The sequence below is a fragment of the Macrotis lagotis genome, chromosome 2 (genome assembly GCF_037893015.1).
Source record: "Macrotis lagotis isolate mMagLag1 chromosome 2, bilby.v1.9.chrom.fasta, whole genome shotgun sequence".
Lineage (NCBI taxonomy): Eukaryota > Metazoa > Chordata > Mammalia > Peramelemorphia > Peramelidae > Macrotis > Macrotis lagotis.
The window spans coordinates 267721973-267743822 of NC_133659.1; the positions used below are offsets into that span (position 1 = coordinate 267721973).

Below are 21850 nucleotides of genomic sequence, written 5' to 3' on the forward strand. Positions count from 1 at the left end.
CTCCAATTCCCCTTGACAGGCTTCTCAAAATAATGTTTTAAAATAATTGAAGGAAATGCTTAGTTTAGAGATTGGTGAAAATAAAGATAGCATTTTTTTCCCAAGTTCATGGGTCCTTGTGTTAAAGACCCCTGCTCTATCAGAACATGTAAATACAGAGATGTAGCATCATTCTCACTCTGTTTTACTGATTATAGGGAGACTTCATCTAGTCAAAACACATTAGTCTTATATTTTTTTCTTGTAAGAAAGCTTTGAAACTCCTTGGGAAATGTATAATTTCATTGATTTTTTTTTTTAGTATAAGAAAAAAAATCTATTTCTTGCTCTGGATGTTTTCTTTAAAATGTCTCCAGTGAGGGTTTCAGATTTGGTTCTGTATTTTTTTCCCTCTTCCAATTTTCACTTTTCTTTACTGTCCTTCCTTCCTCCCTCCTTATCCTACTTTTTTCTTTAAAGAATAGATAAGGTGGCAAAAAGTAAAGTTAAAATCCAGTGTTATCTTGATTATTAGGAGACAGATACTAATCTATTGTTGAAGGAATTATAGATTGCAGAAATATTTTGGAAAAAATAATTGATCATTAAAACACTTATATTCTCCTAAAATATATACACCAGACACAGTGTTAAGCAATATATTAAAGGAGAAAACAATATCAATAAACATTCAAAGCACCTAATATTGTCCAGATACTGTGCTTAAGCAATATGGTTAACTGCTCAAAGTCCTAAATTGATCACACTTTGGCTGAGTTACTTATCTAGGCCTCAGTTTTTTCAGATCTAAAATGAGGGTTTAGACTAAACAACCTCTTCTTCTATATATAGAAGGAAATGAGGAAATAGACTAAACAACCTTTTCTACCTATAATCCTAGTATCCTGGTGATTCAGTTTTTCCATTGTTCAAATTCTCCCAAAACTCTCTGGGAAAGGAAAAACAGCTATCCATAGCAGCTCTGTTTTTTTTTTAAATAGCAGAATTAGCAGAAATCTATTTATTTGACAGTGGACAATGGTGATTGTGATGTATTGAGGAAATATTACGTGTCTATTAAAAAATAAATGGAAACATATAAGAAAATAGGACTTGTAGGAGGTGAAACAGAACTAAGTCCTCAACAAGCTGGGGGGATATGAAGGAAGGAAGGAAGGAAGGAAGGAAGGAAGGAAGGAAGGAAGGAAGGAAGGAAGGAAGGAAGGAAGGAAAACAGGTAGCTTTGGTGAAATGTGAGGATGACTTCTGTGAAGTTCAAGGAACCACAGAACAAGAATACCATTTTTAACTTGTCTGATTCCACTGAGTCAAAGACTGAAGGGTAAATTTTGCTCCTTGTTTATTCCATTTGATTGTTTTGTTGACCATTAGTAAGTTTTGGGTGTCTAGATTTTTTTTGTATTACATAGAAACTAACCTCCATCAAGAAAAATCAACTCATCTGTAGCTTTCTTAAAGTTGTCTAGGGATTTAAAGCTCAAAAATTTGACTGTGAATGTGTAAAGATGTTTCAGTTACAGGCAGGTCATATTGATTCCAAGGCCAGGCCTCTCACCACTCCTGTCTTCCATTAATATATATTTATTTATTTATTCTTTATATAATTACTATTATATAAAAGTATATAATCTGCTATATTATTTATAATAAAGATTGGCATTAAATGATGCATAAATGTACAAATATAGAATAAATGTATAAATATATTTAAAATATATAAACTTTATAAATAATTTCTGAGGCCATATTTCAACTCAGGGAGATGAGTAAGCTGTTATATTAACTAGCTGAAAGACCTGGACAACTCAATTAACTGTTATTTGCCTCAGTATTCTCATCTGTAAAGTGGGGAAAAAGAATAGCTCCTATCCCCTAGGGATGTTGTGAGGATCAAATGAGATAATATTTGATTAGTGCTAAGTACAGGACCTGGTACATCCTAAATGCTAGCTAATATTAATATTAGCTTTATGATTCTGGACAAGTCATTTAACCTCGGTTTGCCTTAATTTTCTCATCTGTACGATGGGGGTAATAATACCACTTATTTCCTAGGGTTATTTTAAGGATCAGATGAGATAATATTTGTAGAGGGCTGAGCCTAGTGCCATTTATTTTGTAGACACTATATAAATGTTGGCTATTGTTATTGTTGTTATGATGGCATTTTCATAGTATTTTAAGGGTTTTTTTACATATATAACCTCATTTCATCTTCACATCAACCTTGTAAAGTAGGTCCATTTCACAACAGAGGTGACAAAGGCTGAGTGACTTACCTAGAATCACTCAAAGCAGTATCTGCCTAAGGCAGAATTTCTAATTCCAAACCTAGACTTTTATCTTTCCTGCCACCTACCTGCTTCTAACTCTTAAGTTAGAAAATAGATTCTAGTCCTGACTCTACCAATAAAATATAACTGTCCTTGGGCAAATCATCTCATTTTACTTGAACCTCTTTTTCTTCACCTATAAAATAATGATAATAAGGGTCTGGCTTGTTTCACAGGGTTATTGTGAAAATGAAAGTAATGAATATGAAAGTTTCTTGAAAAGTATAATGATTTTTATTTATGGGCAGAAGCCAATAATGTCATTTATATATCACTATTTGTGAAGCAAGGCTTTAAAGTTTGCCAAACTTGGTTAATAAACTCCTCTCTGGTCTAAAGTAATGAAAGGGTGTGTTTTGGTAGTTCCCCCTTAATTACTAAAATTGCAACATCTTATTAAATAGTTTTTACCTGAACCACATGACTTTACAAGTGAATTACAGCTATCATTCAAAGAAAACTTAATTCTAATGAAATATAAACTGTTTGCAAGAATAAAGAATATAGTTCTTTTTTGTAAACCAAGGAGAGGAGGAGATAAAGCAGAAAAAGAAATTATAGATTGCTAGCTATAGTGAACATTGATGCAAAAATATAAATAAAAAGGCTATAATAATACATGTATTACCTTTGATTTAAATCAGGAATACCCGATTCCTTCAATAGTAGGAAAATTATAAAAAAGTAATAAATAGATCTATAAATATAAAAGAATTTATTGCCTCTTAAAGTTATTTTAAAAGTCTCTTTGGGGCAAATCAGTAAAACTGGTGTTAAATTTGTTATACAAAAAAGAAAAGAAAAGAAACAAATGAACCTGAAATATTTTTCTCTTTTTTTTGGAAGATCTAAATATAAATGGTCATAAGTTTTATTTTTCTTTCTCTAAATTAAAGAAAGTATATATGCACCTAACTTTTTTGCATGTTTCTTCATTGTGTCTCTTTCAGGAGTAGTTGTTGGATTTATCCTGACAATTGCAAATTTGAGCTTTTTTACTTCTTTGATGACATTTTTCATTTCTTCCTCAAAACTCACCAAGTGGAAAGAAGAAGAAAAGAAGCGTATGGATCCTGAATACAAAGAAGGTAAATAGACTTTATCATATGATATCATAATTAGGAAATTGTGTTTCACCATGAAATATCCCAAACTGTCGGTCTTGAACTTGGTTCTTTTCATTTCTCTCCTAAAATATAAATATTTGGCTCTTCTGACATGATTAAATTCATCTGAAAGTCATTTATGATAGTTCACAGTGTAGTTATTTTTTCATAGAATTTTTAGAGCATTTAATCTATTCTTTTTCAATCATTTAATTGTGATAGCAGCTATCAGCACAATTAATGCCATAATACATTTTATTATTAATCCTTACGTTACTCAAGACTGAATACACAAGGATTCCACAATCAAACTTTTCATTGCCTTTCACAGTTTAAAAAAAATGCACTTCCCTTTTGTAAATGGCTTCTATTAATTCTTTTTGAGCTGAAAAGCATGTCTTAAATTTTTTTTTTCCTACAGGAGGACAGAGAAATTGGATTCAGGTTTTCTGTAATGGAGCTGTACCTACAGAGCTGGCATTGCTCTATATGATAGAAAATGGGCCAGGTGAAATTTGCATTGATTTTTCCAAACAATATACCGCTTCCTGGATGTGTTTGTCTCTTTTGGCTTCCTTGGCCTCCTCTGCAGGAGATACATGGGCTTCAGAAATTGGCTCTGTTGCAAGTACTACCCAACCAAGGCTGATAACAACCTGGCAAAGAGTTCCAATTGGTGAGATTTTTAAATCTCTTGGTTTAATATCTGTTTAATCATGTTTAGGCTTTAAAAATGAAGATTTAATCAGTTGAAACTGGAAAGGTAACATTTCATATTAATACAAAATATAAAATAAATATACATTTATTACTATAAAATAGAAACATCAATAAAAGATAAGAATTGTAATTATATAAAAAATTTCTAGCTAGAAATAGAGTCACTTGTGGTAGGTCATAAATTTAGAGCTGAAAGGATCTTAGAAACTAGTTAATCAGAGTCAGCTAGGCAGGACTGGTAAGAGCACCAGCACCAGCTGTCTGACCCTGATCAAAAAAAGGGTTCCACTGCACCAAGATACTGTCTTGAAGGATTCAGAAGGAAACATTAGAATTCTTGATGGCATCTGTCCTGGGATCTCAGGAGCCAAAGGAGAAAGAATAAATGTTCTAGATAGTCCATAGGAGACAATCCTTTCTTCAAAACTAGTCTTGCTTTATGTAATTACCCAAACTTTCTTCTCTTCAACTTTTAGAGAAGGTCACATTGACCATCAGAGCTTCTTTGAATGATTTCCTGTCTCATTCACATTATAGACTTTTTCTTCTCTTGTCAGACTTCCTAAGTGACACCTATACTGCTACGATTGCAAGCTTCATCTTGGCCAACAGGGAAGAAACACCCTTTCACTGTGGCAAAGACATCAGGATTCTGTTCCCTAACACTGAGGCAGGAGGTTTAGATCTTCAGCCTTAAGGATTGGAAGACTCTACAGGGAGGTCCTACTCATGAATATGTACCTGCTAGTGGCTCCTAAGCTAAAGAGAGGTTTTGGTGGTTTAGCTTTTACCTGTTATTCAGATAGGTGAATTCTGAGAGCAGCTAGGTGGGGCAGTGGATAGAGCACTAGCCCTGGAGTCAGGAGAACCTGAGTTCAAATTTAGCTTCAAACACTTAATAATTACCTAGCTGTGTGACCTTGGGCAAGTCACTCAACTGCATTGCCTTACACAACCCCCCCCCCCCCCTCCAAATGTACAAAATTTCAAAGGGAGTAGAAATAAAGATACATTCAAAAAAGGAAAACTTCCAGAGTCATATTGGCATCATATTGACATTTCAGAGAATAGTGAGCAAAAAGAGACCAACAGTAAGTGGCAAAATCTTTAGAGGAAATAAGAAAAGTGAAAGAGAGGGAACTCTCTTGGTGCTTTAGCCAAGAGTGGGAGTCAACAATGCAGTCATATCTCCATTAGGGTTTTATAGGGTGTTCCCCCAACCTGGATTGGGATAGGGCATTATTGGGCATATTTCTAGATCCTGGGTAAAGAAGAACCAACCAGTGATCTAACTAGTTAAATTCAACCAGTTATGGATTGGTAGTATGGACTGAAGATAAGGGGATGGTTATTTATCAGAAAATCCAGTCAAGGGAGACCAAGGCATGAGGGATTCAGCAAGCCAGATATTACATTTCCACAGCAAATTAAAACTCTTATCACAAATCAGAATTAAAAAACGGGTCCCAGTGACAAAAGAGAGTTTAAGAAACCTAAACAAACTACAACACCCAACTCTAAGACAGCTGAAGACTAATCGTCTTTTATTGGGGAAAGCAGAGACTATTTCCAGTGAGCTTCCACTTCCCATGTCTTTTCCAGAAGTGACTCCTCTCACCATAGCCAGCTTAGGTAGATTGGATTCCATCCCTGTTTAGATTCTCTAACAGATGGCTCCCCCACAGTCATTCTCTCTTCTTAATTCATTCTTTTCCTAATGGTTACCCTTATTCCCCTTCATGTTTTCTTACATTTCTCCTTCTCTTATAGCTTTTCTTTTTGCTTTTACCCATATAGTTCCTCCTTACCTTTGCCTCTTAGAAGCTCTAGATTTCCCCTCCAGCTCTCCTTTTGCTATTGTATTGTCTTCCTCCCTATCTTCAGATAATCTTTTGTGGGCTCTTACTTCCTTGTTTCTTTTCTGCCCCTATCCCTTAGCATGATGAGTGGACCCAGGGTAAACACTCAATAAATGATTTTTCCTTTATTCAGAGCTCCTCTCAGGTGGCTACATATTACTACTACTAGTGGCTAACATAGATAGACAGATAGATAGATAGATAGATAGATAGATAAATAGATAGATAGATAGATAGATAGATAGATAGATAGATGATCTTCTGTGCTAAATATTATCTCATTTGATTCTCACAAAAACCTGAGAGGTGAGGTGCTATTATAGATACTCATTTTACAGATGGAAAAACTGAGGCAATCAGGGTTAAGTTCTATTTAGTATCTGTGATTAGTTTTATTTAGTTTTTTTGGTTTTATGCAAGGCCATCAAGGTTAAGTGACTTGCCCAAGGTCACACACAGCTAGTAATGTCTGAGGTGAGATTTGAATTCAGGTCTTCCTGACTCCAAAGCTAGTGCTCTCTCCATTGTTCCACTTAACCTCCCCTCAGATTAGTTTTGAACATAAGTCTTCCTGACTCCAGGTTCATGGCTCTATTCACTGCTTTATTTGTCATCACATTTATATCTGTAATTGTTGGCAGCAATTGTTAGTCCCAGTGGCTGTTAAAATTCTCTTTTACGTTACTCAGTATAACAAATGACATTATTAATTCATTGGAGATTTTTTTATTTATTTTTTTTTTAGGTACCAATGGAGGGGTCACTGCGGTGGGCTTTCTCTCCAGCTTTCTTGGTGGGTCTTTGGTGGGCATGGCCTACTTCTTCTCACAGCTTATTTTTGTAAATGATTTGGAATCTTCTGCTCCCCAATGGCCAGTTGTTGCATTTGCAGGAATGGCTGGTTTATTGGGATCCGTTATTGACTCATACTTAGGAGCAACAATGCAGTACTCTGGTAAATATGCTTACATTACCTTTGAAACTTCAATTGAACTGTATTGCTCTATAAGGAATTGGGGAGAAAATGCAGAAGAATGAAATGTCAGTCATGTAGAAAGTTTACAAAATTAATCATATCCTGTGACCTCTGATCCCATTTATAAGACTGAGTTAGTTCTAAGGATAGAATTGTTTTTCCTACTCCCTCTTTTATTTATTTATTTATTCATTTAATTATATGCAAAGATAGTTTTCAACATACCTCCTTTTACAAACTTTTGTTTGTAAACATTTTCCCACCACCCTCCTTTTCTCTCTCCCCTCTCCTTGGCAGCAAACAATCTGATATAAATTGTACATGTATAATTGTGTTTAAACACATTTTAAGAATACAATTGTAAAGAGATTATCTTTACTAAAATATTTAATAGCAGTTTTGCTGATAAAAGTGAAAAATTAAATACCACACCTAACAGTTGAGAAATGACCGAATAAATTTGGAATTGTAGCTAAAGGAATAATTCCAGTGTTAGAGGGTACTTCAGACTCAACCATTTTACCAATGAGGAAACAGACTGAGGGGTGGGGAAGTCACTTGCCCAGGGTCACTCAGGCAGGTATCAGAAGCAGGATTTGATCTAAATCTTATGTTGGTGCCCTTGTACTATTCAAGGTTGTAAATATAGGGGAAGCTATGCACAGTGGGTGTAGCACCAGCCCTGGAATCAGGAGGATCTGAGTTCAAATGCTGCCTCAGACACTTAACTAGCTGTGTGACCTTGGACAAGTCACTTAACCCTGATTACCTTGCCAGAAAAAAAATCCAGTCTGTAATTTAGAAGTTTTCTAGATCACTAAATTACATGTCTAGACTTTTCTTTCTCCCTCCCTCCCTTCTGCCCTCAAACATAGATAGAAAAATATAGGAAGAAAACAGAGAACAAAGAATTTATAATTTATTTCTCATTTGGTTTGCTTGATAATTTTTTTGGGGGGGGTTATTGCAAGGCAGTGGGGTTAAGTGCCCAGGGTCACACAGAGTTAGGCAATTGTTAAGTACCTGAGGCGGATAATTTCTGCTGATTAATAAGGTGACATTATCTTATCTGTGAAATGGCAAAAGAGAAGGAAATGACCTGGAAACCCCAATAGCATCATGAAGAATCCAAAAGGACTGAAACCACTGAACAACAAAGTTATCTCATCAGAAACATTTGTTTTTAAAAACCCTTCCTGGTGAATCAATAAATCAGTAAATACTTATCAAGTTCCTGCAAGTGTGCTAGACCTTATGCTAAATAAAATCTTGGATGGTGATGAAATGATTGCTTTCACCTCACTTCACCATTTTCTCCATTAAAGTCTAAATTGGACCCCCTTCCCTTGGCATAAAGATCTGAATGGTTTGGGGGTATCTTTAAGAGGTTGTTAGCTTATATTTCATGCTGTCTGTGATGTGTGAATGGAACCTCCAACCGTGTTTCCTTCCTTTTCTCTTCAGGTTGGGATGAAAGTACTCGCTCAGTTGTCAGCCAGCCCACGGGTGAGACAAAATACATATCAGGAAAGCCCATTCTTGATAACAATGCTGTGAACCTGTTTTCTTCCATCCTCATTGCTCTTTTGCTTCCTAGTGCAGCATGGGCTCTCTGGCCCATAGAATGAACTGTTGTCCATTTCCATCCTTTGGAGATCAAAATTGAGTCTAGTTGAACTTCGTGATTTCAAGATTTAACCTCAAAACAATCATTTGACCCATGCCACTTGTAGGGATTTAATTAATTTTGCAGCTTATCATCCCATATAATCATAAGCCTCATGCCACAGCTGGAAACTTTCCAGGAAAGAAATTTCAATAGGAAGAAACAAAAACAGACATATCTTTCAGGACCTGAGCACATAGTTTTCCAGTTGAATAGAACTGTTGGAACAAAAAGAGAAACCATTTCTATTGGCTTCTGGAGCTGAAGATATACAGCATCTTGGAATTTTGTCAGCAAAGGTTGGGGGACCAGAAATTGCATGAAGAAATCTAATCTGACTATGATATCAAAACAGTGCAGTGCCTGCTAATGGCTTACTGTATCCATTTGCAATTATTTAAACAAGTGTATGTATGTGTGGAAACATAAACAGTCTTTGAAACTCTGGAGTTTCCCATGGTTTTTCATCAATCCACCATAAATAGTTGTCCTAAGTTTAAAAGTTGTTTTTAGATTCTATTAAGCTATATCTATGTAAGAGCATTCTAGTTCCTCCCTGTTTAATTAGTGGGAAAAGTTTAACAAAATAGGTAGATATACTTGTTCTTATGTCCTATCAGAATATGAGGGGAAAAAAAATACCACTTGTCTATAAGGAAAAAAATTAGATGTCTTGCATGTGTTTTAATGTAAATCACATGTCCGTATTAGCTTTTTGCTTTAAGTTGCTGTGTAGAAATTTATTGATTTCAGTAGATTATTTCTGAAAAAGTCTTTCAGAAAAGACGCTTTTTTAAAAGAGTATCTAAAAAAGGTATAAGATTACAACTTGGAGTTTCCAATTGAGGTGTTAATGCTGACTTGCAAGTGGTGCTACTGAGGACATGATGCCTTTAACTGTTTTCTGATGACCTGTGAGGGACTCATTGGAAGGTACAGTGATTTTTTTTGTCATAGAGATCTACTGTATAATTTCTTTTGCATCATCTTTTCAAGGTCGCTTCCCTACTTGTCATTTTTCTTTCCAATTTTTATTTAACAAGTCTCTTTGCTTCTTTATTTTTCCACTTCTCTCCTAATTTTTACAGATTCCTGTTGTTTTTACACCACCCCCCTACCTGGCAAACTGTCTGTTTTGACAGTTTTTTTATAAAGTTTAAAAAAAGCAGTTCAACTATTCCAACATTTATTTTTATTTTTTCCCAGTTTTAAAAATTTATTTATTTTTTCCAATTCTTTGTAAAGATAGTTTTCAGAATTAATCTTGGTATAGTTTTCTTCCACCTACCCTTTCCTCCTCCTTTCTTAAGTAATCTGATATGTTATACATGCACAGTCATGTTGCATGTATTTCCATATTAGTCAGGTTGAGAATGAAAATCAGAATGAAAGGGAAAGATCACAAGAAAGAAAAACACAAAACAAATTTTTAAAAGTAAAAATAGTATGTTTTCATCTGCCTTTAGATTTCATAGTTTTTTCACTATGTAGATGGCATGTTCCATCACAAGTCTTTTTGAATGGTATTTGATCACTGTATGGTTGAAAAGAGATATCCATCATAGTTGATCTGTCTTCTGAGACTTACTGCAGTATTCCGCACCCATAGTAAAGTGGAGAGAGAGGAAGTGTATGGTCTCACTACTGAAAAACGCTGTCAGAAGACAGTGAGATGAGAAGAAGGCCTCAGCAGATGACCCCATAAGAAGTTTGATAAAAGCTTTGGAACAATTTCTATGCTATGTAGAATAGGAAATCTGTTAGGAATAGTAGAATTGATTTGCAGCAAGGGCCCAATTGAGATTCAATAACAAATTTGTGGTGGACCCAATGATCATGGTTCCATGAGCAGTGATTGGACAAGGGAACAAAGGATTTGAGAGTAGAGTTTTGAGTTTCAACTGATTTACCAAGTGTCACAATTAGAAAGGAAGGAGAGTATAGCCAGAGCATGGGTAAGCAGAGAGGAGGTGTAGAGATATTACAGGTCTTGGTGAGTAAAAAGAAGAGGTCTGGAAAGAGTTAAGCATAGGGAGAGATGGAATAATTTAATTGAAAGTAAATTAATTGAATTGTTCTCAGTGAAGCTCCAGCTATAATAGGAAACATGGAGGTAGTTAAAACTACCGTAAAATTCTTGAAAATATCAATAGCAATGAAATATTGTGTAAAACTATTAAGTCCTAGAATGATGGATTTCAACATTCATGTAAGAATACAAAGATTTCCTACCTTAGGAAATAATCTTATTGGAAGAATGGGAAATTAATTCATTTCTTTTGCACTTAGGAATCATGTAATAGGAATGGTGTGTGATATGAAAAAAGGAAAAAAGATGAAAAATTAATTTTTTAGGAGGATATTTTATTTATTTTTATTTTTTTGCAAGACAATGGGGTTAAGTGGCTTGTCCAAGGTCACACAGCTAGGTAATTAAGTGTCCGAGGTTGAATTTGAACTCAGATCCTCCCGACTCCAGGGCCAGTACTCTATCCACTGTACCACCTAGCTGCCCCTTAAGAGGATAAGCTCTGATTATGAAAAGACCACATTAGAACTATAATAGATTACATGTAACAGTATAAATATAATTCAATTCCATTCAACTAACATTAAACACCTACCAGTGCAAGACATTTTGCTAGGTCCCTGCCCTCAAATAACTTACTTTCTATTGAGGGGATTAGATGAATGGATGAAAAGCGTTATTCCATGCTATGAATACAAAAGCAAGGCATCCTTTTCCAACAATTAGATGGAACAGTGGATATAATGATGCCATAACTGAGTCTGGAAGACCTGAGTTTGAATCTCACATCAAATTCTTATTAGCTGTGTGATCCTGGACAAGTCACTGAGTTCTGTTTGCCTCACTTTGGTCAACTGCAAAATAAGCTGGACAAAGAAATGACAAACTACTTCAGTATCTTTGCCAAGAAAACCTCAAAGAATGAGACACCACTGAAATGACTGAACAAAAACCTTGTTCAAGAATATTAAATTTTGAAGTGGCTAGGTGGTGCAGAGCATCAGCCTTAGATTCAGGAGGACCTAAATTCAAATCCAGCCTCAGACCTAGCTGTGTGACCTTGGGCAAGTCACTTAACCCCATTTGCCTTGCAAAAAAAATTTAAATTTTATTCCAGGTGACCACCCACATTGGGGAGTAGTGACCACACCCTTAGTGATTTTGATGTGGGAAATAACTAGATGATGAAGAGAAATTGTTCTTCATTCAGCCCCATGGTCCTTCTATCCTCCACTATCTCTCCAAGTCTGTCCAAATTCATACTCATTGTTTTCATGACTATATTTTATTCTCTGCCAACCCCTTCTTTTGTCCTCTCTTTTTCCCAACATTGGACTCTTTTTCTAGTGAGACCCATCCTCTCATTATGTGGCCAAAATATTGAAGCTACTACTTCAGTATTTGAGCTTCTAATAAATAATCTGAATCAATTTCAAATATTGATTATTTGACCTCTGTTGTTCAAGGGACTCTCAAAAATTTTCTCCAGCACTACAGTTCAAAAGTGTTATTTCTGCAACAGCTTTCCTCATAGTCTAACTCTCACAGCCATACTCCTGAAAAAAAACATGGTTTTGACCATAGGGTGGACCTTTGTCAGCAAGGTGATATCTGTTTTTCAATATGCTGGATACATTTCTCATAGCTTTCTTTTAAGGAGCAAATATCTTTTAATTTCATAACTGCAGTGGTCTTTGGGCCCAAGAATATAAAATCTGACATTGTTTCTATTTATTCTCCCTCTATTTGCCAAGAATTGATGGGACCAAATGCCAGAATCTTAAAGTTGTGGTTTTTATTATGTGAAGCTTCAAGTCAAATTTTTCACCTTCTTCAAGAGTCTTCTTCATTCCTCTTCTCATTCTTCCATCAGAGCAATAGTGTCTGCATATCTGTCTGTGACTGATGTCTCTCCCAGAAACTTTAATTTCAGCTAAGATTCATCCAGGTTTCCATTAGTATACAGCTTTGTCATACTTTTTCAATCCATGATCACTTCAAACTGTTTCTTCTTGAGCTTCCTGAGACAAATAAGATGATTAGATGGTACCATCTCTTTGAGGATTTTCCATATTTTGATTGTGGTTCACACAGTCAAAGACTTTGGAATTGTCAGTGAAGCAGAAATAGTGTATTTTTTTCAGAAATTACCTTGCTCTCTCCAAACGAACATCAACAATGAACATTGACAATTTGGTCTTTATTTCCTCAGACTCTTTGAAAACCAACCTGTTCTTCTGGTCATTCTCAGTTCACGTATTGCTTAAACATAACCTTGCTTGATTGTGAAATGAATGAATGCATTTGTTCAATAATTTGAACATTTTTGGCATTGCCCTTCTTTAGAATTGGAATATAAACTGATCTTCTGTAATTCCAGTCCACTACTGTTGAGTTTTCCAAATTTGCTGGCAAATTGGATATAGCACTTTAATAGGATCATCTTTTAGGATTTTAAATACCTCAGCTGGAATTTCCATCATTTCCACTATTGTAAGCAGATCCTAAGATCCATTTGACTTTATTCTCTAGGATGTCTGGCTCTAGATGAATAACCTTACTGTTGTGGTTATTGATGATGTTGAAATCTTTCTTGTCTAGTTCTGTGTATTAATGGATAAAAAACAGGGCAGTTCATTTTCCCCCTTTCTGGAGGCAAAGATAATGTTGATTTTGTGAGCTGAAGAGGAAAGCCAAATTGGCAAGGAGATAATTGATAGAAGATGAAGAGACTAAAGAGGCTGGACCCCTGGAGTACTGACCCATGAAGTAAAATGAATTCCTCTTAGGTATGCCAGTTTGCTTAGATAAAGGTGAAGACATATGGGTCCAGAAAGTGAAGAGCAAGTGACTTACTCTTCCTAGGCTTATAACATAGACATAAAATATAGAAACAAAAGGAAAAAACATGATCTTTATAACAGAACCATTTCCTTGCTTTATAACTTGTTCTAATTTAGTGCTTTAGAGTTCGTTATGTGGATGTTTTATGTTATAAATGAATTTTTCCTAATTGTAAAATACTTCATTAAGGAAAAAAAATTGTGCTCAAACATAGTTTCTTGATTGTTGTCAAGACAAGTTACTTAAATTGAAATTATTTTCCATTTTTTTGCAAATAAACAACTTTAAAAATATGAAAGTTATTCATATGTTCTTTTTCATAGACCTTTGCATTAAATAGTAAATTTTTTGGTTTTTTAGCTTTTAAAAAGCTGTGGCATATAGGTTCAGGATTTTGCCATAAAGATATGCTAATCAGAAAATAATTTCTATAACTTTTCTCTACAGAAGCTAAACTATCTTGTGATTTTTCATCATTCCTTTACCCCTGGCCTGCCCATACACCTACTAAAGTGGGAAGATGCACCATGGAAAAAACCTTTTACCGATCTTCACAATCACTGAGGATTCTCATTTAAGGGCAGCAAAAATCCACAGTTTGTAAAATCACTCTCAATAGCTTGAGAAAACCAATCAGCACAGTGACTAGGGGAAGTGTTCTGAGTCAGAAGACTTAGCAGTTTGACTAAATGTGACAAATAAAGGAACTTCACCAGACTCTCGGGTGCCATAATCCTTCAGTCTTAATCTCATCTGAAAAGTTGGGACAAGACTACTTTACAGGATACTTTATAATTTTTTTATAAAAATAGCCAACATTGAAATAATGTTTTTCTCATTTGAATTTCACAATAAACCAGTGAGATAGATACTAAAAGTGACTGATGGTATTGTGACTGAAGCTCAGAGCCTGGACTCAGAAAGACCTGAGTTCAAATCCAACCTCAAATTCTTACTAGCTTTATGTGCCTGAGCCAATCACTCAATTCTCTTTGCCCAAGTTTTCTCAATTGTAAATCGAAGGTGATGATAGCAACCTGCTTACGTAGCCATAACGCTGTTATGGTATAGTGCCATTTTTTTAAAGGTCAATCTATAATTTCCACAACTTTTCAAATATCCATTTCCTCTACGAACTTTCTATTAAAGATTCATAAAGTAGGCAATAATTTCAACTACCTATTAGGATTTTCATGTTAAAAATTTACTTCCATTGACTAATCAGATAGGTAACTAGGATAAATCTTTTAACAAATTAATAGAATTTAATAAAACAGCTTTATAAAAGTTTTGGAAAGTACTCTATTCACTTAAATTTCACTTTTGCTGAGAAAGAATCAGATATATCACAAGTTCAAATAATCTCATCAATGTATAACATGAAAAAAATGTAAAGACTAACAGACTGCCTTCTGTGGGGGTGGGGGGGGAAGGAAGCAAGAATGGAGGAAAAATTGTAAAACTAAAGATGAATAAAATCTTTCTTAAAAAATAATCTCTCAGAGCAGTGTCTAATCCCATAAAATAAAATTTCATTGGGAAGAGTTAGACAAAGAAAGTGTCTTGAAGGTTCCCAACCTATTTTTAAAATTTTTATTTTGGTTTTTGGTTTTTTGGGGGCAGAGGCAGTAGGGGTTAAATGACTTGCCCAAGGCCACACAGCTAGATAATTATTAAGTATTGGAGGTCAGATTTTAACTTGGGCACCTGAGCCTGACACCAGGGACTGGTTAGCCACTGTTCCACCTGGCTGCCCCAGTTATTTTTCTTAAAGATAGTAAACAGTCAAGAAGCATTGATTTTATAATAAAAAAAAAAAACTTTCCAAAATGTGCATATTTGGTGAATTTTTTTTTAAAAATTAGTACTCTAAATCAATTCAAAATTCTCAAAATCCTACTCAGTTTTGAAAAATAAGACAAACCCATTTATAAAGTGGTTCTAATTTTAGATTTATAAAATCATGTTTTTGATATGTTACTCAGTTTAAAAAATATGATGAAAATGAAGATTAAAAACCTACTTATTAATCACTTGACCGGTCTGCAAAAGAAATTCTTTTATTAAGAGAACCAGATATGAGTGGATAAGGAACTTATTTGCCCTAAGTAGATACAAAAAGTTTGGTCTTATTCCATTTGAACAAGAACAATTAATAGACTTACTTGTCTTGTGGTGATAATGGAAAAATATTTGAACTCAAAATCTAATTGCTTAATATTTTGCCTGTGCATACATAAAGGATTCTGGTTTGACAAAGGAAAGAAAGGGGTCTAGAGCCAAGAAAAACTGAGTTCAGATCTGGTTTCAGACACTAGTTTTCTGACCCTGGGCAAGTGACTTAACTGTTTTAATCCACAAGAGAAGGAAATGGCAAATCTCCATTATCTTTGTCAAGAAAATCCCTTGGACAGTTTGGTCCATGGGATCATGAAGAGTCAGACATGTTTGAACAACATGGTTCTTACCAGTCAAGAAGGTACTGCTTCCTTCTAGCATCCTTCTCTCTCTCTCTCTCTCTCTCTCTCTCTCTCTCTCTCTCTCTCTCTCTCTCTCTCTCTCTCTCTCTCTCTCTCTCGCTGTCTCTGTCTCTCTGTTTCTGTCTCTCTGTCTATGTCTCTTATAAGAAGAAATTTTTCTTACTTGTTTTGCCTGCTCTGATCAAAGTGGGAGAGAGGGAGGGAAGGAAGGAAGGAAGGAAGGAAGGAAGGAAGGAAGGAAGGAAGGAAGGAAGGAGGTAGGGAAAGAGGGAGGGAGGAAGAACAGTTGATGGACTTGTGATGTTATATCGAAAACCTTTGAACCTGAAAATCTTCCTGTTTAATATTTTGACTATGCATATATAAAGAACTCTCTAATATTAAAGAGAAGAAAGAAAGGGAAAGAAAGAAAAAAAATTAAGAACTAAAAGTGTTGAGAGTTGATAAAAAAAGAAAAGGAAGCAAGGATGGAGAGAGAGGAGATAGTCTTTATTCACTTAGTGTGGGTGCTCCATCAGCAGTGGATGGGGAACGCATTCACATTCAGCTAGCAATATTTGTACATTATATGAAACAAAGAAAAAATGACTGCTTGTTACAACACAGCTGGTCGTAGAAAGAAAAAAACTACTTTGCTTGTTAAAGAAAAATATTATATTTGCTACAGGAAATAGATAAGGGAGTTTTCTTGTTCCCATAGTGAGCTCACTAAAATCAAAGGGAACCACCTGTCAAACTAGATAAGGGAAGGAGACAGTCTAGGGTTTCTGAAATCCTATTTTCCTCCAATTAAGTCTTTTATGCCAGTTAGAGAAGGGAAGAAGACACTGAAAAAAAGCCAGCTGCTGCAGCTGTTCTTTAAGTTCATGCAGGGGATATCTATCTATCTATCTATCTATCTATCTATCTATCTATCTATCTATCTATCTATCTATACAAGAAAATACAGAACAAGATAGAGACTGTTATTTTCTCTCAGAAATTCACTTTCACAGAAAAAAATTCCATTACTATTTGTAACATCTTATTTGTGTAAACTGGCAGGTCAAATAATAAAGGCAAAATAGCTGTCTCAGTAGTTAAAAATGATTATGAGCTTCATTATCCTCAACAATGACACATTTCAAGAAATTTTTTGACCTTCCATCTGTTTTATTCTACATAAAACTATGAAAAGTGTCAATTATTTTATGAATAAGTACAGGGTATTCCCAAACGTCCAGTATGTATGTTACCCTACTTTGTGTTAAAATGGTAACAAAGTCTAAACTTTATTTGAATAAAATATAAGCTAAATTACCTGTAGAGATTGTTTTATGAAAATTGAAGTGAGGTCCAATTTTTTTGTAAAAAAAGATTTTGCTACTTAAAATTTTGAAGGCACTTGTTTAATTGCATCTTTTAAAATGCCTTGGAGTTTATATACTTTAAACTCCTTACTTAAAAGTAAAAATACTTTATAAATTCAACTCAGTCAACATTTACTCAGTATACAGTCCTGTCCTAGGTGCACCAAAATTAAAAGGCTTTGGGAAGAGTACAAGTAAGAATGAACCTATATCCAAGTAATTAAACAGCACTATCAATTAAAGTAATCTGGATATTCTCTTTCCAATTACATTCTGAGCTTGAGAGCAGGGACTAGGCTTTGCCTTTCTTAGGATCTACAACTTTTTGACAGATTGCTTCATACTTAGTGATGTTTGTTTATCCTTCTTTCTCAAAGAAGACCTCGCCAATAGGAAGGTGATGCTATGACAAGCAAATGAATTGGATTTCAGTATATATATCCCCTTGCTGTGTAAGCCACTCCCACATAGTAGGCTCTTGGTAAATATTTATTAAAAGTCTGCCTGTTTCATTTCCTCCCCAATCTGTTACTGTTCAGTCATGTCCAGCCCCTTGTGACACCATTTGAGATTTTCTTGGCAAAGATCCTGGAGTGATTTACCATTTCCTTTTTCAGCTTATTTAGCAGATAGGGAAACTGAGGCAGAGTTAAGTGACTTGCCCAGGGTCACACAGCTAGTAAGGATCACAGGCCAGATCTGAATTCAGGAAGTTGAGTCTTCCTCATTCTAAGCCATTGTACCACCCAACTGTCCTTCCAAAAGATGTTAAAATGAAGTCTCCTTAACCTCAATTAATTTGACCCAGGTGATAAAATTGCTACTTAGGGCTTTGTACATTTGATACAAGTAAGATAGACAACTAGATGGTCCAGTAAAAAAAGGAAGCTGGGGCTAGAATCAAGAAGACCTGAGATCAAATCCTGCTTTAGACTAGTTATATAACACTGAGCAAGTCCCTTCATCTCTGTTTGCCTTAGTTTCCTCATCTGTAAAGTGAGAATAGTAATAACTCCTACCTTACAGGTTTTTGCAATAATAGTTGTAAAATACATAGCACAGGGTCTGCCACATAGTATGTTCTCTATAAAATATCTGTTATTATTATTATCATTATTATTATTATTATCATTATTATTATTATTAATCATGACCAGAAAAATACCATTAGAACAGAGAAGAGTAGCAGATTAACAAATTACAGTAAGATGTTCTATCCTTATTAAAGCCACTTGCAGAACATACTCAAAAACTCAAACATCTGTGATTTCAGAAATGTGGATATTTCTCCCAATAATACAACAACCCAACAATGACTATCTATACTGTAAACACTGTGAACTCTTCTCCTTATGCTCTCATAAGTTCACTAAAATAATTTACTCATTGTTAACTCAGGAGCAATATGAACACAATTACAAATCACTTTTTTTTACAAGGCAATGGAGTTAAGTGGTTTGCCCAAGGCCACATAGCTAGGTAATTATTAAGTGTCTGAGGCAAGACTTGAACCCAGGGACAAACTAATAGAGTCAAGATTACAGAAAAGCATGCATCTGTAGGAGCCGGGACAGAAGAGCAGAAGCAGTCTCCTGACCTGCCACCCCAGGGAGCCCTAAGCACAACTTGGAAGATCAGCAGGGAGACCTCTGCCAAAGTGAGCATGAGGCCTACCCTCCCAGGTGTGGGCATGGCCCTCAGTACAGCCTAGATCTCAGGAAACTGAAGCAAGCCTGTGGAACTGTCCAGCAATGAGCCAGCAAGCAGCTGCTCCCTGAGCACTCAGCCTGCAGAAGGTAAGGGAGTGGAGGGAGACTGGTGAGGTCTGTCCTCTGTTCCTGGGATAGGACTCTGGGGCTTTGACCATATTTAGATCCTGGTCACAATCTGGGGCTCCCATAGAGCAGGGACCTTCATAGCCCTGGGGCAGAGCAGGAAACTTGGGGTCATCCACAGACCAAAACATAGTTCAGGAGAGCAGTCAGAGACTCCCATAAGGGAGGAGGAACTGAGGTCCTTGTGGGGGGTGGGGGGTCACAGTAACACTCAAATGCTCAGAAAGCACCTCAAAACCAGGCACAGGCTGGGGAAATGAGTAAACAGAAAAAAAGAACCTGACCATAGACAATTACTTTGGTCCCATGGAAGACCAAAACAGACTCTGAAGATGAGAAAGTCTATACTTCTGCATCTAAAGACTCCAAGAAATATAGACATTGGGTTCAGGCTATGACAGAGCTCAAAAAAGATTTTGAAAATCAAATAAGGGGGGGTGGAGGAAAAATTGGGAAGAGAAACAAGAGAGATGTAGGAAAGACATGAAAACAAAATCAGGGGCAGCTAGGTGGCACAGTAAATAAAGCACCGGCCCTGGAGTCAGGAGTACCTAGGTTCAAATCCAGTCTCAGACCTTAATAATGACCTAGCTGTGTGGCCTTGGGCAAGCTGCTTAACCCCATTTGCCTTGAAAAAAACCTAAAACAAAACAAAACAAAATCATCAGATTAGTCAAGGAGATCCAAAAAAATACTGAAGAAAATAACATGTTAAAAACCAGTTTGGGTTAAATGGATAAAACAGTTCAAAAAGTTATTGAGGAGAAGAATGCCTTAAAAAGCAGAATTGTTCAGATGGAAAAGAAGATAAGAAAGCTCTTTGAGGAAAGTAAATCCTTCAGATATAGAATAGAGATAAAGGAAGTGATGACTTTGTGAGAAATCAAGACCCAATAATTCAACACCAAAAGAATGAAAAACTAGAAGAAAATGTAAAATATCCCATTGGAAAAAAAACAAGAGATCCAGGAGAGACAATTTTGTTTGTTTTTTGTTTTTTCAAGGCAATAGGGTTAAGTGACTTGCCCAAGGTCATACAGCTAGGTCATTATTGTGTGTCTGAGACTGGATTTGAACTCATGTCCTTCTGATTTCATGGCCAGTGCTTTATTCACTGTATCACCTGGTTGCCCCCAAGTAGAGAAAATTTTAAATTTTTTGGGCTACCTGAAAGTCATGAACAGGAAAAGAGCCTTGACCTCATTTTTAAAGAATTTCTATAGGAAAATTGCCCTGATATACTAGAAGCAGAAAGTAAAATATAAATTGAGAGAATCCACTGATCTCCCCCAAGAAAGAGATCCCAAAAAACCAACCCCCAGGAATATTATAGCCAAGTTCCAGAGCTCCCAAGTCAAAGAGAAAATATTACAAGCATCCAGAAGGAAACAATTCAAATATTGTGGAACCACAGTCAGAATCACACAGGACTTAGCAGCATCCATAATAAGAGCTCAAAGGACTTGAAATATATTCCAGAAGGCAAAAGAGCTTGGAATGCAACCGAGAATCAACCACCCAGAAAAACTAAACATCCTCGTCCAAGGGAAAAGATGGACTTTCAATGAAACAGGGGAATTTCAAATGTTGCTGTTGAAATGACCAGAGCTGAACAGAAAGTTTGACCTTCAAGTACAGGACTCAGGTGATACATAGAGAGAGAGGGTGGACAAGAAGGGTAAATTATGAGGGATTTAATGATGATGAACTGCATGTATTCCTACATGGAAAGATGACACTGATAATATTCATATGAGCCTTCTCATTTAATAGAGCAGGTAGAAGAAGCTTTCATAGATGAGGCATAGGAGAGAGCTGAATTTGAAGCTATAATATATTATAAAAATGGAATTGAGTGAAAAGGAAAAGTACTGGGGGTAAAGGAAGGGAGAGGTAGAATGGGCTAAGATATTTCATGTGAAAGAGCCAAGAAATAGATTTTGCAATGGTATCGAACTGGGGAAGGCAAGGGGGAATGGGGGAGCCTTCATTCCCATTGGAAATGGCTCAGAGAGGAAACAGCTTACACACTCAATAGGGTATAGAAATCTAGATGAAAAAGGAGAGAAGAGGAACTGGGGAGGGGGGATGTGGGAGATAAAGGTGAGGGTAGATCATAGCAGAGGATAGTTTGGTATAACACATTTCCTTTTTTTACTTTTTTGCAAGGTGGTGGGATTGGGTGGTAAATCTGGGACCAAGGGGCTGGGTGGTTGCTGGGTCTCTGGGGTGGGATGTAGACTTGGGGCCTCTTGACCCCAGGGCTGGTGCTCTGTCCACTGTGTCACTTGGCTGCCCCACAGCACATTTTTGAAGAGGGACAGAGTGAAAGGAGAGAGAAAATATAATAGATGGTAGTGGGGAGGAACGGATGGAGGATATTATAATCTGCATCATCAATTGTGGAAGTAATTTCTCTGATGGACTAAAGTTAAAGAATGCGATCCACCCCAGAGACAGAGCTGATGGTATTAGACACAGACTGAAATACATTTTTTTCCTCTTTCTTTCACATTATTTCTCATGAGGATTTTTGTTTTTGTGGGGGGAAGGGGAGATTATGTTCACTCTTACACCAAGACTATATTAGTAATGTGTAAATAAATGATATTGTAATTTTTAAAAAGGTTACCAGAAAAGCAGAAAATTAGAG

The 21850-nt window shown here is 35.9% G+C and overlaps 1 protein-coding gene across 4 annotated transcripts in view; it reads left to right on the forward strand.

The window, feature by feature from the left end:
• The window catches only part of TMEM19 (transmembrane protein 19), a 29436-nt gene extending 16843 nt beyond the window's left edge, over positions 1-12593 (forward strand). For all 4 annotated transcript variants that reach the window (XM_074226159.1, XM_074226157.1, XM_074226160.1 and 1 more), the window contains exons 4-7: positions 3284-3421; positions 3861-4115; positions 6764-6973; positions 8459-12593. In XM_074226159.1, the coding sequence (XP_074082260.1) occupies positions 3284-3421; positions 3861-4115; positions 6764-6973; positions 8459-8622 (767 nt within the window). In that variant the 3' untranslated portion in view covers positions 8623-12593. The remainder of the gene's footprint in view (positions 1-3283; positions 3422-3860; positions 4116-6763; positions 6974-8458) is intronic.
• The last annotated feature ends 9257 nt before the right edge of the window (positions 12594-21850 follow it).